Raw genomic sequence first — 18,944 nt, forward strand, 5'->3', positions numbered from 1 at the left:
TAATTCCACCGCGAAGGCATATCTGGTACGGTCTTACTACTTACTGAATACAGCGCGAAACACCGCAAAGAGCGCAAAACAGCGCGAAACAGCGTAAAACAGCGCAAAACAGAGGGAAACAGCGCAAAACAGTGTGGAAACAGCGCAAAACAGCGCGAAAGAGCGCAAAACAGAGGGAAACAGTGTGAAGCAGAAAAAAATTTTGCAATGAGTTCGGGACACCTTGTTTTGAGTTGGAGTACCACGGCAGCAAATTAAAAACACAAACCAACGTATGTAGCCAGTAATGCTGTAATGGCAGGTCTGCCCCTGCTGGTGACACATTTAGGGTACCATAATTTAGAACATTTTTCATATGGATATGGTTGGCTTTAGGGTTAGGGTTAGGTAAAAAGGGACCTCCAGAAGTATGTGCACCAAGATGGCGCACAACCTGAAAATAGTGTGTGTGTGTGTGTGTGTAGCGGATTCAGGTTGTGCGACATATTGCTGCACATACTTCTGGAGCACCAAAAAGGTAGATAAAATTTCGCATGATGACCTATAATCCGGTACATAACCTTGTAGATATGCCGGAAATAGCGCCATAAAACCATGGCGAGAGGCGCCGTGGTTCTTTCGTGGCAGGAGGTGGTAATGACTGCGTCTCCTGTTTTGCGCTGTTTCCCTCTGTTTTGCGCTGGTTTCCTTCTGTTTCGCGCTGTTTTCCTCTCTTTTGCGCTGTTTTGCGCTATTTTGCGCTGTTTCGCGCTCTTTTGCGCTGTTTTGCGCTCTTTGCGGTGTTTCGCGCTGTATTCAGTAAGTAGTAAGACCCTATCTGGTACGGTACCGGTAGGTCAGTAGGTACCGTACCGGTACCGTACTGTCCTTGTAATTACCACCAAAACAACTGCCAGAGTAGCCTAATTTGGACCAGAAGAATGTTAAATCTCTTATTTTCTGTCTACTGCCATTCTCTACGCTGCCCATGCCGTCAGGGACTGCCATTAGCCTTGGCAGATTAATGCTGTAATGGGCCACATACCGGTACCGTACCGGTACTCACTACGGTACCGGTAGGTGGTACCTATTACCGTACCGTATCCTGGCATATGCAGATACATTCAGGCTACATGCTAAACTTAAGAACCTTAAAATGCTCGTACGGTACCGGTACGGTAACACTGACACCATGCCCTTCACTTTTTCAAAGTCGCCATCCCTAATCTGCCACCACAATTCGACCGCATTTTGCCATCCCTAATCTGCCACTACGCTTCGACCGCATTTTGCCATCCCTAATCTGCCACCACGCTTCGACCGCATTTCGCCATCCCTAATCTGCCACGCTTCGACCGCATTTCGCCATCCCCAATTTGACTTTTCGACCCTATTTTGCCATCCCTAATCTGCCACCTTTCGACCGTATTTCGCCATCCCTATTCTGCCATCCCCAATATGACTTTTATGCTACCACCACTATAGTTGTGTACGGCGATGTCAGGCGCTGCGCTCAGGTCCAAGTGCAGTTTTAAGTATTCTATGGCGTCTGCAGCTGCCGCAAAACCATGGCGGTATTTCCATACCATGGCCGCTACGGCCAAACCTATGGCGACTGACTTCTTAGCTGCCACAAACCAATGTCGAGCTGCCGTTACCGCGGCAGCAAATTGAAAACCAATGGCAGGTAAAATTTTGCTGCCGTAACCGCGGCAGGTGGGCCGTAAGGACACGACAGGGCTGTCCCTTAGGGTGACAAATATTGGGTAAGTTGGAACGTTTTTCTTATGGATACAGTCTTGATGGATTTGGGGTTAGGGTTAGGATTTAAGTAGATATAATTCCGCATGAACAATTAGAATTTGGTACATTAGTTTGTGAATATACCGTTAATACTGATTACTGAATACAGAATAGCGCTATAAAACCATGGCAAGAGCTGCCGCGGTTCGTTCGTGGCAGGAGCTGCCATGAAGTGGTAAGAACTGCGCCTCCTCAGGTCTGCCACTCACAAATTATTATAGCCAGATTTAGATGTTTTTTTTTTCACGTAGAGACGTGTATAATACTTTAATACAGTAATATGTGAACAAATATTACTTAGAAGTTTACTGGTATCCTATGTAATTGAATTATTCGAATAAAGAATTAAACATGTGACGTTTTAATTAAATAGAAAGGACGTCGTTGGTCCGATGATTCAGTGCTTAGTATTGTAGGGTACCGGTACCGGTACCGTACCTAATGTTGCCGAGTGGTGAGAATAATTTGTATAGTTCAAGTTGCTTACGCACAATTTTAAAATTATACAGTTATTCAAGTGCTATTGAATTTGTCTTTTTTACTTTTTATTGCCATGAACTATGCAGAGAGGTACGGTAACTGACAAACAGCATGATGTAAATAATGCACATACTGTTTATTAAAGTTGGCCTGATTCAAACAAAACAATGCTTCACTCATAACTTGCTGATTCGGTTGTCAAAAGCAAATAGGTACAGCAAAAACTTACAAAAATTCCTCTCAGGAAACAACATCAACAGATGTTAGCTTCTTCGGCATATAATATTATGTAATATAATAATCTTCGTACGCAAAATTGATTCATCCCCTAGAAATCCTTAATATAAAATCTAACGTTAACTTATATTTAACTTGGCAAACAGTTACAAAATTATCAATACTGCAATATGTGGGTGACAAACATTTTTTATTCTTTTTAATTACTTTTTTATCAATTTTTATTACAGTAACAGTATGGGATTTATCTAAAGTTTCTCATGTTTTTCTTTCATGTCTGTTTGTGGTTGTGCAGTTGTGTGTGAATTAAATCAATACGGTACTTTTAGGTGAGTGAACACGAACCAATTCCTTCAAACTCATATTCCAATACGCGATAAACCTTACTTACAGACATAAAGTACTTTGCTCTCAATGATTCTATAATCAGTTTTTATTTATTGTTTTTTTGTCTGTTATGCTGGTTATGGAGTTGAAATATACTTATATTGTAATATACTCTGAGTCTTGGGTATAAAATGCCTACAAGGATGCAGTGCAGCAGTACTATAGTATACTGCTATACAAACCCTTACTTCTGAACTAGATTCTATTCTAGAATAGAATAATTTTTCCATTAACCAACAGTACCAGTTTTACTACAGTACAGCAGTACTAGGGTATTTGTTTTTATCTTTTTTAGTTTTTTTGCAGATTACTGACCAGCTAAAGTCCTTTTTTGGCTTTACAGTATCTTAATCTAAAATAAAAATGAGAAAGTCAAAATCGTTGTCATGGATTCGCCCATTTTTGCCTGTCATACTTGGACTATCTCTTGGATTCAGTATGAGTCTTGTGCGAATACCACTTAATCAAGATGGCTGCCAAAATTTTTTAAAGGATCATATTGATCGTCAACTGAGATCTGTGGATTCAGACTTTAACCAAATAAACAGAGGGGATGGATTAAAAACAATGGATAAAGATGGAGCACCAGCTGAACCTATATACGACTCTTTTGAAGATTTTGAGCCAAGGATAATAACTGATCCTGGCTTAAAACCAAGAATTGATCTGTCTGCAAATAAGAAAAAAGTTGTTAGGACTCGATTTATAAGCACAGAATTAGGCATTCGAGAAAAACTATATGTTGGTGTGCTAACAAGTACAGATAAATTACAAAGCCTTGGTGTCGCTTTTAATAAAACAGCAGCACATATTTTGCAAAAAGTTGAATTTTACGTTGCTGCAGTATCAGACATGGAAAATCAGTCTAAGAATCCAAAGTATATGGTAACAAAAATGCTCAAAGGGGATACTATGGTGCATAGATTATATGAAATGATATCAAATATGTTGGAAGAAAACAAAGACACATACGACTGGTTCTTTATAGTAAAAGACAATGTTTATGTTCAAGGAGAACGTTTAGACAATCTTGTCAGTCACATTAGCATCAACAGAATATTATACATGGGAATGCCACATGTAACAAATATTGATTCACAATCAATATCATATTGTAGTATGGACAACGGCATTCTATTGTCACGACTTTTGCTCGTCACTCTTTTGCCAAATTTGCAAAAATGTGCCAATGAAGGCAGTATGAGTGATCCGAGTGTATGGTTGGGAAATTGCATTCATCAAACATTCGACGGTCGTATTAAATGCTCTACAGAGCAAGATGGTCAAAATTTTTTCAGTTATACAATTTCGGAAAAAATGTTTGACCCAGAACGAGTAGGAGGCACTTCATTTAGAGAATCACTCACTGTGGGAAATGTGGAAACACCTCCAATGTTCTATAAACTGCATAGACAGATTTCTCAATTTGAAATTGAGCTTGCATCAAAGGAAATCGAAGCTATACAACGTGAAATAGAATTCATCAACACAAAACTTCCAGATTCTGACAAACAGACATCATGGCCTATTGGTATAAATCCACCATTTAAACCCACAAATCGTTGGGATATTATAGTGTGGGACTATTTCACAGAAGAATACACTTTGACATGTCCTGGCGAGGTTCCCAAGTGTGAATTATCTGGAATTGATAAGCTGGATGTTCAGAACATTCTACAGATTGCCATGGAACGTCTAAATGATAAATATAATCCACAAAAAATTGTTTTGGAAAAGAAAAAACTTTTGAATGGATATAGGCGTTTTGATCCACAAAGAGGCATGGAATATACTCTTGACCTTTTGCTCAATGCTATGGTAGAAGGCGAAAAGGGAGAAATAGAGATAAATCATAGAGTGCATTTGCTTCGTCCACTAAGTCAAGTTGAAATAATTCCGATGCCATATGTAACTGAAGCCACTAGAATAAGAATGATATTACCAATAACTGCAGACCAGAAATCCAATTTTGATGCATTTATACAAAGGTTCGCGTCAGCTTATTTGGATGCGGATGAGAACATTGAATTAAGTGTTGTTTTCATATATGATCCAAGTGATGCACAACGCATTCATGATGATGATGTTTTTGGTGATGTTAAGCAGAAATTACAAGAATACGAAACAAAATATCATAAAAAGAAACCAGCTGGGAATGCTAAGCTTATTCCTTGGGTTAGCATCAAGACTGAAGTTCCTTCACAACTGAAAACTATGGATGTTGTCGCTAAAAAACATCCGATGGATGCCCTTTTCTTTCTCACAAGTGTCAATGTTGTTCTGGATACAGAGTTCTTAAATCGTTGTCGAATGAATGCTGTACAGGGTTGGCAAACGTTTTTTCCTGTACCTTTCGCACAATATAACACGGACATTGTCTTCAAAGATAAACCAATTCCTAAGGATATTGAAATCAAGCCTAGTTACGGCCATTTTGATCTTTACTCATTTGATGAAGTTTGTTTTTATAACTCGGACTACATGGCAGCGAGAAATAAGCTCTCAGAATTCATTTCTGATAGTGATAACAATGCTGGTAAAGATCCTATGGATACCTTGGATATCTATAAACTATTAGTGAAATACTCTGAACTACATGTTTTTAGAGCAGTTGAACCACAGTTGAAGCGACATTACTCACATCGGCAATGTAATTCTAGATCTGGTGAGGATCTTTATCAAAAATGTGAAAGAAGCAATGCTGAAAGTCTTGCATCAAGGACACAATTAGCTATGGAGCTTTTCCCAGATGAAAATGAGAAAAAATTGTGAAGTGATAGAAATTGATTTGTTACTCTGCAATATGAGAAACTTGTATAGCTTCTGGTTATCAAGTTGAAACACAGCAGTGAATATTTTCAATTACTGCTACACCTCAAATCACATTCTCATTTGGTGCCTTTTTTTTAAATTTGGGAAGACTGTTTAGCCGTATTTCCGCCCTACTGTAAAATTCCACGAGAAATGGAATTGAAATGAAAAAAGTAATTCATGCAGTAATAATTCATTCTTTGATATTTATTAAATATATTCACCCACATATTAAAATATTACTAACTGCATGTTGTATTTTTAAATGAAGCCTTTTTATTTTTTCATGTTCTCTTCAATCTTCGATTATTTTTATTGAGTTCTTATTCATTATTATTATTCACACTGTAGTGTAGAACTTTATAAATGTATCATGATGATGTTCACCAAACAGTAAATAATAGTGTCTTATGCGTAATGTGGTGTTGGTTATCAATAAAATTTATCTTCAACACACATCCATCAATGCTTGTAGTTTTTGCATGATTTACTTTTCATAATGGTGCTTCTAAAATTTTGTTCTTGTATTCATTTCTTCGTGCCATATCTTATATAGTAATTTTACTTTTTTGTTACATATTTTTATAATACTTCTGAATACAAGACGACATTTGTGAGAAACCGTTAAGATGTTTTAAAAACTAATTAGAATTCCCATGAATATAATATAACTACGGAGGCTCTTCCCGTAAAGTCATATGAAATTGACCAATTCAGAGTAGTTAAGAAGGTGATGATCACTATTTGGAGCACTAGAACCAGAAAAACGTGACATTTCTATATTCCCCGATAAAGTTTTACACAGTTATTGCAAGAGAAACAAATTGTTTTTAATTTAGTGTATTTTTTATGTATTGAATATGTGCTATGATTTTGGATACAAAGTTCAAAGTTTATTCATATGCAATGGTGATTGGAATCTTTTAAATAGTGTTATTTGTAATTGGTAGGAAGTTTGGTCCAATATATTAAACCATATATATGATGCTATTTCCTAGAATACTACCAAGTACAAAGTGATTACAGACATGTTCTGCCAATGCTAGTAGTATGCAATCTCAAATTTCCGAAGAGACAATATAGCACTTATGCTAGGTCTTTTAAAACTTGACATGACCTAACATAGACTTCATTTCAGATTGCAGCTATTTTCCCACTGACGTTTTCACATATCAGGACAGATCGTTATAATCTTTCCATTTAAATGTTATTTGTTGATGTCATTAAACTCATTCCTCAATATGACTTGCTGCATTATTTCTTCAAATGATTTTGACAATACTGTGCATGTGACAGATATTATTCTGAACTTAATGTTTTGTGTTCATTCCTAATCAAATGACTTGGTACATCATCATATTCATTTCCCGCATATGGCATGAACTCGTCTTTTTATTTGTTGTGTGTATTTTTGCATTTATAGTGAACAGTTTGCATATTTTTGTTAGTTACTTTTTTTTCTTGATGTTAACTGCACCATGTTGTACATTAAATTATTATGAAATTGTAATTTTTGGTAATTATAAACAATTGGTCATTTTTGGAAACAACTAGTATGAAAATTCTGAACCTTGGAATGTATAATACTCATTTTTTCAGTTCATTATAAGGACCTCTTAAAGTATACGCACCAAGATATACAACCTGAACTCAGGTTGTGTACCAGGTTAGGGTTCAGGTTATGCGACATCTTGGTGCGCATACTTCAGGAGCACCCATTATAATACATTTTTTTATTAAAATTGTGACTTCTCTAATGGCAACTTTCATGGGCTTTCCTTGTTCTATGTTTGATTAATTCCTTTTCATATTTCCTGATCTGCATCGATAATTGACTTTTCTTGTTGGGAATTTTCCTCATAGTATGGTCTCCCACACTTGCTTGGACGCAAGGAAACTTCACCTCTGTCATGGGTGGCGACTGGGATGCCGCGAGCTACTTTAACCATGCAGAAATAATGTAGCACATTGCTTGGAAATAAATGCCTATTTCCACGAGACCTAAAACTGATTGATTTGCGCAGTTTGCATAAAATATTATGCAATTGGAGTTTCCGTCCCCAGCAGTCAATTTTCTTCATATTATAAAGTTTTGTTTTTCTTGAGTACTTAATTGCTTGTGTAGTCTGCTCTGTCTATATTCACGTTGTCTTCTTATTGTGTCTGATTCCAAGTACCGGTATATATTGTTTATTACCTGAATATCAATCAAATATATAAAATTTTTGGTAATTAAGCTATTGGTGATTTTTTGATTCCGGGGATGACAGGGTGCGGAGGTTAAGAGTTTCCTGCTTGAATCCTTGATGTTAAAGGAAGGACTAGTTTTCAGCCTGTGTTCCCGAACAAACGCAGTCAGGGCTGGATATCTGTGATTTTGGGCGATGATTGCACGTTCTATTCGTTGTGTGTTAATAACGCATGCAGTCGGTGCTGCAAAATTTATCATGTGGAAATCAGCGACTATTTCGCTGTGTTTTATGAATGGTTTTTCAATAAACACCAAGTGCCTCACTGTCAAATCAAATATTTATTTTGACGTCGTTACGTCAACGCCCCGTGCGTTTGCTTACAAACATGAAAGTCGTGATGGGGAAGCATAAAGAGGGTAATTGCATTGTGTACATATTATTGTACTGGTGCATAATCATTCAGATATTATGATATTTTCATCAAATACCGATAGCCATGAAGCATAATTAACAGCCACTGGTAATTGCAAAAAAATACATGCCAAAAATCGGGATTTCACAAGAGAATGTTCAATAATTCCGAAATACTTAACAAACCACAATGGAGTTAACGCCTGTACGCTATTTACTTTGTGGGTGGACTCATTTAAACGGGGTTACATCAAGCAGTACAAACGACACAGCTATGACGTGTGATTATTTTATTCCTTCCGAATTACCATTGGCTTGATTCGAAGAGCGACTTTCTCCGATGACGTCGAATGCTTGTTGAGAGAGCAAAGTACTTTTAGTGCTTTTCGCTTTGATGTAAGAATATTGAAAGAACGAAAATATAATATTCCATACTGGATAATGAAACTCTTGTAAAATGCTTTCGAAATTTATTTCATAAACTGTAATGAATGATGTAGTGAAAAATTATATTTGGTTAAATGTCCCGTATTCGAAAATGTGTGGCAGAATTACCCTCGGCGCCTACCCTTAAAATTATCCATATTTTCGCCTTCAGAAGGAATTCTTTTTTGTTCTCTGCTTGAGCGTGATGAGATACAATGGAATCGATTCAAAGCCATCATTAAAATTTGATGATTTCTCCAATTTTTCGTTACGCCCAAGCGCGATTGCTGATTGTTTCGTTCACACCTGCAACCTTGAGACGTAAGAGCATCGCGAGTGGTATCACCTGCGGTCAATTAATATTTTTTGTTCGTGTTTTGACTTCAAACTACGGGCTCGCAAAATACTTCATTAACAAAACGTGAAAAAAGGCCAACTTCTGATTTTCTTCCGACATAGTGTTTTACACCAAGTTTGATATGAATTATATTACATAACCTAAAAACATCAACTTGGAACACCATTAGTACTTCAATCATGCTGATTAATACTAAATGTCGTTACCACATATAAAGCAATAAACTTGTGGTTGGTTTTTGAATTCAGAGCAGAACGGTATTTAATAGTAGTTGTTCACTAATGGTCGATGTATATCCCAGTTTATGCTTTCTAAAACGGTTTATAAAGATATTAATTGAACGTCTGTAGGCCAAAATATTCCTTTAACAATATATTCCCAGTGTCATTTGAAATTATATTGAGTCACGAAGTCAAGCAAATCTCGTCTTAATTGTATGGACAGCCGACGTCATCCAATAACGGATTATTCGACTTCTACCCTACGCACGGGAAATGAAAGCCACAAGCTCGTTTTATCGTCGAATCTATTTTATTTTCAATCGCAATATATACACATAAATGTTGTGTGTGAATTTCAAGGGAACAGAATAAAAAACTTTCTTTATCTTAATTATCTTTTCAGTGAAAGTCCGTACAAATTGGTTAAAAACTGGCCGACATTAGTGGATCGTTCTATACAAAAATAATTCAATCATGAATAAATTTAGCTTATTTTATCATAATAATTTTGGAAGGATACAAGAACAATTATTTTTGTTATTATCGCACAATCAGAAAGTAAAGTGAAATACGACGTTACGTCTTATTTGCCAGGTATTTACACCTGAGTACTGTACCCGACTGAGCAAGAGGCATATATAATAGCCCTTCTTCAGTCACCCGTGTTAAGTTAAATTTATTTATAGAATGGAAGATGAATTTACTACACTTTTATAATAGTGCAGCTGGACGGAAAACTACAGCACTTCAATTAATTTTTTACCGACTTTCAACAAAAAATCAAAGACGTAAACAGTTATAGAGCAGAGTACAATGATGTCATTTCATAAAATGAAATAGTTCGGAATTCTGAGAGGAGTTTTATGAAGTAATCAACGGGAGAGTATACAAATTTAGGGAAGGATTGGCGAGTACATTGGTGTACTGCAAGTTGTAAAGTATAAAGTCAAAATATGGTAATCTTACCATTTATTCACAACCTTTAAAAAGTCAACTAGAATGCTTTCTCAAGTAACTTAACACTCACTAGAAAATACGAAATATATTATTTCAGCAACTTAATACTTTAGCTACCACATGGGCACATACTGACATAAAGCGAGATTTATCTACCGGGATAAGATAAAAGCGTCAAAATTTATCACAGTTTTTATACCTTTTATCGTGTATAAGGAGTGCAACAAAGTAATCCACTTTTGGGTTGAGGCATGTTTGGACCCAGAGTTTCAAACATGAATACGATGGGCAATTGCGAATTAGCTGATAAAGCATTTTAGTATTATTGTTAAGGTTTTGTCGGTTGCAAGGGTATTTATTCGTCAACCTTATCGCATATCGATTATTTGTTTGATTAGTTATTAGTTAGAAAATACAATTCGAACAGCATTACAGAAAAGGTACCGTACGCTTAACAGCATGTATGCACTGAACAAATTGCCACACAACCCTGATTACGTGGGATAGATAACTAACAATTTTCATTATGTTTATAACTAGAAAACTTTTGTATCATTGGGGAAGCTTACAATAAAAGTTGTACAATAATTCAGTGCAAAAATGTACTCACAAAATTGTGAAAGGGTGAACTTGAAGAAATCACGTGAATCTAAGTTGAATTTTACAAGGATACTCATTATCATAATGGTCGGAGTTTGTATTGTCGGTGGTTTGCAATTGTACACAAAAACTTCTTTAATTCCATCAGGTAATTTCTATCCGAGTCACTAAGTAATACAGTAATATTATGTGAATCATATATAATGTAGTCTAGCTTGGATGTTGGTGTGACAATAAACGAGTTGTTTCGTGCACACGTTGTGTAAGAGAAGAATAAGAGACACGAAATATTTTTTTCATATAAAACAAATAATTGTCCATGTTTGTTATTAATTATAAATAGTGGACGGAGGAACGTTTTTATTTAGAAAAAAATATTTCAATACACACATAAGTACGAAATTTTAATTTTCAAACATTCTAGATTCAACCACAAAAAGAAGTCTAACACGAATAGAACAATCGTTACAGGTATGTTTACTTCAATCTTTATGTTGACTAGGTGTAGAACACCGGCTATTGATCATTTCCGTTAAAAATTAGAATCATTACACCGACGTATATACTTATAGAAATATTAATGTTTGAGAGTGTGTAATGTTTATTATTCACTTTCGCACCCCATATTGTGCAGGAAGTACTCGATAACAAATTCGCAAGATTAGAGACTAGCAATTAACCTTAATCGCGGACAATATCAATTGCGCAACTTTGTAATTACTCAACCTAATTGCACGCTTAAGTGCTTACAAAATAATTAATGAGCAGAAGTTCTTCATTACGACCGCGTTGAAGTTTGTTTATAGTAGGTAGACGAGATAGTATTTTGCTTGACGATGGATAATTGACGGAAAAAGAAGTTTGCAAGGACTGTCATTAACCACATTTTGTAATACGTCGATTATGGTAGAAATCTTTCGCATAGGATTCGGAAGAGGGTGGTTCAAAGTTTTAATGCTTGCACATTTACACACCAATGACCCTTTCTGCTTATTGAATATTTCTTCTATATATTTTCATCCACAAGGTGTTGTCTCATGAAATCAAACCGCATAAACTAGGTTTGAATAGCAGTCTCAGATCCTGTTACTTTTTGTCTCCCATTCCATGTTTCATTCCATGTCTGAAAATGTGCGGCTATAATTTCCACTGATACAAAGTATAAGTGATGTTAATAATGAAATTCTTACACCTTTACTATCGGATAGGTCGTTAAGTCTCACGTGATCTTACTTTTTGCGTTGACTGTCATCTGTCGCATACAGCAAAATAAATCCAGCTCAGCCACTATGTAATTTTTGTAATTATCTTTGATATTTAATACCGGTTTATTTTGGGATTTTACGTTTTTAGAAACTGTTCCCACTTTTAAGATCTTCCAAGGCTAAGCGGTCTAAGGTCTAAGCGACTTCAATCGTTCAACCCAGTTGTTCCCAACCCTCTCTATGCATAAGAACAAATTGATTGATTCAACTATACGTGGATTCCCAGCTAGTGACATGCGCATGTCGCATTTGTTCAGGACGGAGCCATTCCTCCCTGACTTGGAAACGTACTTTAACCCAAGGTTTGTTTAAGCCTAGGGCGATATCGCCGACTTGTAAAGGGGGACGAAACGATTCGTTGATGAGCACCGCAATGTGACATGAAAATATTTTCAGCGTGGAAGGTATTTGCACATTTTAAAATATGTACGTGGGTGTTCTTTGTGACGCAGTAAATAGGTATATCAAAAAATCCAAAGAAGCATAGCCACGTCGATATTGCCTATGAGAACCGAGTTATGACGCTGCTTATTGTATTGTTTTTTTATTTTAGGTTACTCGAATCGGAACAATTTCCAAAAAAGTCTTCGGCAGTTATGGCATATCCCTGAAATTTCGTACGAGAAATATTCCTCCTGGCAACACCACATTGAACATTATCGGACCCGATAAACTACGGATTGACGACAACAATAACGATATTCGAAATGTATTCAGATCGCAAGTATGTCAAAACAATACAGTTTGTAAAAGAAAACTGTCGCTTGAAATTTTGACATATATTTTCAAGAGGATAAATGACACCAGGTAATTGTTTTATAATACAAATTTATAATAATAGGAAGTATACAAATAATATTTAATTTCCCGTCGCTAACGCCACGCTCAAACAATGATACTATACCCTACAAGTTTACTATCGATAAGATTTAATTTAACATTACAAATATTTTCATACATTTTAATCCGTTCCACAGCTTGTTACCTTTCTGTAAGGTTTAAGAAATATCATCGAACCTTATCAGGACTCTTTTTAAACTAAAACCAAATTAAGGTCTATAGACAAAACAAAAAACTATTGAGAATTGAAATTTTGAATTTGGCTATTGTAGTATGATAAATAAATTGACGACTCATGATTATTCCTCTACTCGAAGCGCTGCATAACTTTTGTACTCATTTTGTTTCTACAACTACTCTAATGTAGTAATATATTATCTGATATCCAGGTATAAAATACCCAACGTCGTTCATTATATTTGGTTCGGTTGCGAAAGAGAGTTTGACTTCTATCATTATATCAGTATGCTGACTTCAATCAGAAATCTGAAACCAACTGCAATAATTTTGCATTCTGATTGTGAACCTAGAGGCCTGTGGTGGGAGAGGATCAGGAAGTACCAAAAAGTTTATGCAGTTTTTCATTCACCGCCTACGAAGGTGAGAAAAATGGGAAATAAGTGTTTTGATTGATATTATTTATCACTTAGGGTGATGCATCCTTGTGTCGCTCTCTTTCTACCACAAGAGGGCCCTGAGAGCACAAACGTCCAGAATTCTCGAATAATAAGTATGCAAACGATCAGCGCAATAAAAGCAGTGTTTTTCTGCTCAATAGCCTTTTCTGAGTCCAATAAAATTAACGCTGTTCACTTAAAACATGAACTTGTATTATCCATTTAAATAAGAAAACAATTTGCAAACTTCTCCGAGGAAATATGCAGATGATTGACGTTCATGCAAATGCTTCAATTCTTGTGCTCAGTTAAGTCAAAAAATATAATACCATGCCTCAAGTGTCATTCAATTTACCGTGAAATTATATCATTTATTATCCGCTTTATCTACTGCGCTATCAACATTGAATATAAAACGGAAATTCAGATTTTTTCTACCTATTTTTTTTATTCCATAAAAATAAAATCCAAGACAAGCAAATCAACTGAAATTACATATGTATAACATATTCACTCAGCACTCTTTTAACCATAACATAAAATTCCACTTTTTATTATGTAAAGCTAGTTTTCCCTGATTAGTTGCATATCTTTTTTCGCTTTCTCTTACACTTTGGATAAAGATAACAAAAATACTAAAGATTTGAAGAATATGCTGCAGTTTACACCGATATATAAAAACAACGAGCACAAATTAATATACAATTTATGGTACTCCCCTAGTATGCGAACCAAGATGGCGGAACCGGAACGTATAAGTATGTGTATCAGGTTAGGCTAGGGTATCGGGTACGGGAGTCACTTGGCTAGTTCCCAAATTCGTAATAAAACTAAAATAAGGAAAATTGGAATAAAATTAAGGCCTAACCCTAACCTGGTACACATACTACGTGCCGGTGTCTGCCATCTTGGTTCACGTACAACGGGAGCACCCAATGTATTAACATCGTCAGTAATAAAACATAGGTATTGATTAACTCGTGCCCAAAAATGTTGCGTGCTTGGAGAGTTTTATCACAAAATCACATTTTCACAAAATCCAGAAAGATTTGAATTTGCCAAATTGAACCGCTGTCGTTATTTTGGAGAAATGAATTTCTTTTTTATAATACATTTAAACGCTAAGCGGCACGTATTTTTACACAATGAACTAGATAAAAATGGAACATGTTTTGATTCTGTAGTGTAAACAATTAAAATCAACATTCCATCCAACTTTCTGGTATGCAGCCAATTAATTTATAATAGATATAATACTAATTTGCACTATATTCTATACCGAACTGTTCTATCAGTTGGAAATAACAGTATATATAAAGAATTTCTGTTTGCCAAATGATGTAATTCACATATTACTCGTTCATTCAAAGCTTTCACAAAAAATGGCATTCGTGCATATTGTAATTTCTTGTTGTACGGTAATGGTTCATTATAGAGTTGAATATTGGCATTAGCTGTTGATTTCTTGTACCAGTTACGAAGTGTATCCTTAATTGTTATTAAATGAAGACTTTTCATAAAGCGAGAGTTATATATATGTACCATAAATTTCCTTTAAATAAACAATATAGTTCTATTTTTCGTTAATAATAAAGTTCAATGGTATTCCAATTGCTTCTACGATATCAATTCCCCCACTCATTTCTGGCCAATCAGTGTTTTACGTTTAAATCTTTCCCATTTTGAGTTTCAAAGGAAAGAATATATTAGAGAGTTCAAGGATTTTACGACTTTTTCGGGTACAGTAACCGGCAAAAACATAAATTGATAATTAAAAAAGAGATAGAATTAATGATTTGATCACACAAACTTTTTCTAGAATTGTTAAATTTCTCGTTCGGCAAATTTGGATTATGTTTTGTACTTGTTACAAACCATAGTTGCAAAAAATTCCATCACTTTTATTTTAAGATTTATGAACACCAATTGCATCGCGTTCATCACCAAGCGGATGTTGCAAGACTTGATATACTGCTGAAATGGGGAGGAATTTATTTAGACGATACTGTCCTTGTTGTGAAATCTTTTGATACTTTGAGAAATTATTCTGCTGTTTTACCATTCCAGGTATGACACACCGCCCTGTAAGTTTTTCGAGCAAAAATATCTGTATGACAACAGTGCAACAACTTTTAATTATTTTAAATATAATTTTAAATCAGGAGCACGGGCTGTTGAACAACGGTGTAATTTTGAGCGAGCGTAATTCCTCATTTCTGCAAAGGTGGAGAACGGAAAGTTACAAAGATTATAGGGAACAATCATGGGCATACAATTCATGTCGATATCCATGGAGGTTATTATTTTCTTTTTCCCTATTTTATTTAGGATTCCATTATAGTTATATGTGGTTTATATTATCCCTCATATGTATTGATGCGAAATAGGGTGGGAGATAGAGAAAATTATCGCCATATCTGAACAGAAGCAAAAGTTTTTCCTTTAAAGAAACTTACTTTTGTTTGGTTTATGTAAGACGTACGCTCGTTAAACTTGTCCTCGTTTCCCCCAAAAGGCGTGATTCTCCATACTTCCAATAATATTATTTAAATAATAGGCAATGCACAAGCAATCGGAACTAAGTTCTAAATGTTTCCCACTGTTACATCAAGTCTTTTCACTCTAAACTACATGCTATGAAAAAAAAATTCTGAACTGAACGTCGGTCTCAAGCAAGCTTTCTAAGAACTTGCTTTGTTGCGCGGAATAGAAGGCCATGTGAGCTCCAAAAAAAAGGTCTGCGCGGAAAATTAGAAAAAAGAGAAAATAACACAACATTTTAAACGAACACAGAATTTATTTATCATATGCAGTGCGCGGCAGAACGAAAGTAGGCATACTGCGCGGGGTTTCTCGGCCAGCTGCGCGGCCGCGCAGCTTAAAGGGAACGTTGGTCTCAAGTACGCGGTTTTGAACAGACTGCAAAACGGCATAATATTTACCCGCAGATCACGCGTTTGCTCACAAAAGCTTGTGTTCTAAGCACATACAGGCGATATGCATCATGAAACTCAACGATGGAATATAGACTTTGTTATATCATAACCTGTACGGCCCTGGAAATTAACTACGAGGTAACTTTATAAACATGCCTGAATTTTTTTTCTAGATTATGGGTGTCAAATGAAACGTCCGACATCCACGTCGAAATGACATCATTTCTTCCGAAATGGGATGGCTGGAAATCGGTGTTTTTAATGAAGTATCCCTATGAAAAAAACTACGCGATCCACCTATGGACACATCCTATTAAAAGGTAGTACTTATTTCGGACAATATATATGTTGCGTCTGTTGTAAGAAGAGTTCTTGAACGGATTTATATTTTGCAGACTGAAGGTGAAATTCAAATATCCTGGTGCCATCAAAACGATGGACACAACATTTGGTGAGATTGCAAGAAAAGCACTGTATAATACAACAAATTTCATGTCACATCGGTTAACATAGATTTGATGGCATAATTTGGAAAGAAATGAAAGGACAAATCACTAAACAAAATGAAGATAAAAATATTTCTAATTTATATTTTCTACCTCAAACACTTACTGTTACTGAGACATAAGCCGACAAGGTTGTACTTTCGACCACATATTTATCGCCATCAAATTTTTATTAAAATATAGTGTCATGTAATGAATTTCGATGGTAGCATTTATGTTATTTCGCTTGCCAGAAATAATAGTAAACTCCAAAGGTACGTAGGAACAATCGTCCCCCAGATTTTAGCAAAGGTTCAAACTATATTTCCTCTCCCCCGTAAACCCTATCCTATAAAATATACATTGCAGATGATTCTTTAGCACGACGACACTCTTCAAACCTGAAAAAGCGTAAATAAACGATCATGAAGTCACAAACAATGATAACTGATTGCATTGTTCACGGCTTCCATAGTGACCTCGCTATAGTCCAGAACATGACTATACTAGCCGCAACTCAGATATTAAAAAAAAACATGAAAACAAGCATGATAAAGAATTTAAATTCGTAGAGTTTATTATAACATTTATTTAACCTCATGAAATCGATATTGAGTGGTAAAAAATGGGATTTGGTAATTCACTTTCGGCAACAGCGCATATAAATCATATCATTTTAAATCGAATGAGCATATTCTTGTGTTTGTATCTAGAATGTATGATTAAAATATATTAAAAAATCATACCATGGTCGATTGGTCGGACTGGAAAACAACATTGTCTTTACCAGCCACTGATGGTAGGTACTCATACTCTGGATCTTGATTCATGTCTGGTAACACAGATGAATATTAGGTTTGACCTACAATAAATTTAAATGAAAATAGAAATGATAGTGCCTGCTTGTTCAAATCACGTCGGGTTCACCAAAACATAGTGAGTAGACGTTAAAAGTCTCTATTTGATTTTATTGTAGTTTTCGACAATAGATACGCAATTATAAAGTATTTGAATGAGTCGTGCCGAATGGAACGCATATTTGATATTTCTGTGGGATAATAATCTGAGAGATTTTAATTTGTTAATGGTTGATACAAAAATTGACGCAATGGAGTGTAAAATGATGAGGGCTGTGGAGCGCTGTCAACAGAAACATCCACCGTTGGCTCGTTTTGGTACTTTGACCAGATTGGAATCTATCGATAGGTGATTATTAATAGTATGTTTTTGCAAAAAATTTAATTATCATTCACATTTACTAGTACAATAAATGAACCCAGCTCATTCAGTTATGCTGTAACCCATATTCTAGATTCGATTTAGAGTCACTTATGTTAAGATCAATTTGAAATACTTGATTATAGGAAACAATGCTTATTTTATCATAATTTTTATAATTCTGCCATGTATATCATAATTGTCATTACTCATTTTTCTACGGTATAATAAAACTATATTTTACTTTTGTTCAAAAATTTGAAAAAATATACCAAATATATACTCACAAAACCAGGAGACAGAGTGAGACGACGATACCGATAATAGACAGAGTAAGATTTGTAGTTTTCTGTGATATATTTGCCTAAATATCATCACTATAAATGGTACAGATATTTGTCGAATTTATACGTACTTCGACTCCCGAGTCGTATCACCCAGGTCATACTATCACATGATGGCTTGGGTGGAAAAACACACAAAATATTACTTAAAATTATTTTAGCAGCATCCCCAACGTAAGTATCAGTCGTTAGCAGCTCTTGTACGTAGCGTATATCATTAGGCGGAGGGGCACGAATATTAGGAGATGCAGATACGCTCGTCGTTTTCTTCATTCACTTCTGATATGAAAATTTGAGTCAAATTTACCTTTGTTTATTATGATATCTTGAAAATACAATCATCACAATTCACAAAGTGACTTTGACTTATAATTATG

At 35.4% G+C, this 18,944-nt stretch overlaps 2 protein-coding genes across 3 annotated transcripts; both read left to right on the forward strand.

The window, feature by feature from the left end:
• Nucleotides 1-3,192: 3,192 nt before the first annotated feature.
• On the forward strand, nt 3,193-7,933 carry LOC120325835 (chondroitin sulfate synthase 2-like). The gene has a single exon (XM_039391997.2). It carries the CDS (start codon nt 3,250-3,252, stop codon nt 5,656-5,658), a length of 2,409 nt encoding a protein of 802 aa, XP_039247931.2. The 5' UTR covers nt 3,193-3,249; the 3' UTR covers nt 5,659-7,933.
• Nucleotides 7,934-10,584: 2,651 nt separating this feature from the next.
• LOC120326317 (uncharacterized) lies at nt 10,585-17,223 on the forward strand. 2 transcript variants are annotated; one of them, XM_039392579.2, is made up of 8 exons: nt 10,585-11,010; nt 11,287-11,333; nt 12,681-12,934; nt 13,357-13,567; nt 15,496-15,651; nt 15,747-15,880; nt 16,694-16,840; nt 16,916-17,223. In XM_039392579.2, the coding sequence occupies exons 1-8, from the start codon at nt 10,863-10,865 to the stop codon at nt 17,031-17,033; spliced, it is 1,215 nt and encodes a 404-aa protein (XP_039248513.2). In that variant the 5' UTR covers nt 10,585-10,862; the 3' UTR covers nt 17,034-17,223. The 2 variants fall into 2 exon arrangements, with proteins under 2 accessions (XP_039248513.2, XP_077968034.1); XM_078111908.1 differs by lacking the exons at nt 10,585-11,010; nt 11,287-11,333 and adding an exon at nt 11,558-12,531.
• The last annotated feature ends 1,721 nt before the right edge of the window (nt 17,224-18,944 follow it).

This window comes from Styela clava, chromosome 4 (genome assembly GCF_964204865.1).
Source record: "Styela clava chromosome 4, kaStyClav1.hap1.2, whole genome shotgun sequence".
Taxonomy (NCBI): domain Eukaryota; kingdom Metazoa; phylum Chordata; class Ascidiacea; order Stolidobranchia; family Styelidae; genus Styela; species Styela clava.

Bases quoted from the DNA above. Each gene is read 5' to 3' on its own strand.
- LOC120325835 (XM_039391997.2), top strand. From the start codon at position 3,250: ATGAGAAAGTCAAAATCGTTGTCATGGATTCGCCCATTTTTGCCTGTC.
- LOC120326317 (XM_039392579.2), top strand. From the start codon at position 10,863: ATGTACTCACAAAATTGTGAAAGGGTGAACTTGAAGAAATCACGTGAA. The intron at 11,334-12,680 runs GTATGTTTACTT...TTTTTATTTTAG, and splicing joins GAATAGAACAATCGTTACAG to GTTACTCGAATCGGAACAAT. The intron at 12,935-13,356 runs GTAATTGTTTTA...TCTGATATCCAG, and splicing joins AAGAGGATAAATGACACCAG to GTATAAAATACCCAACGTCG.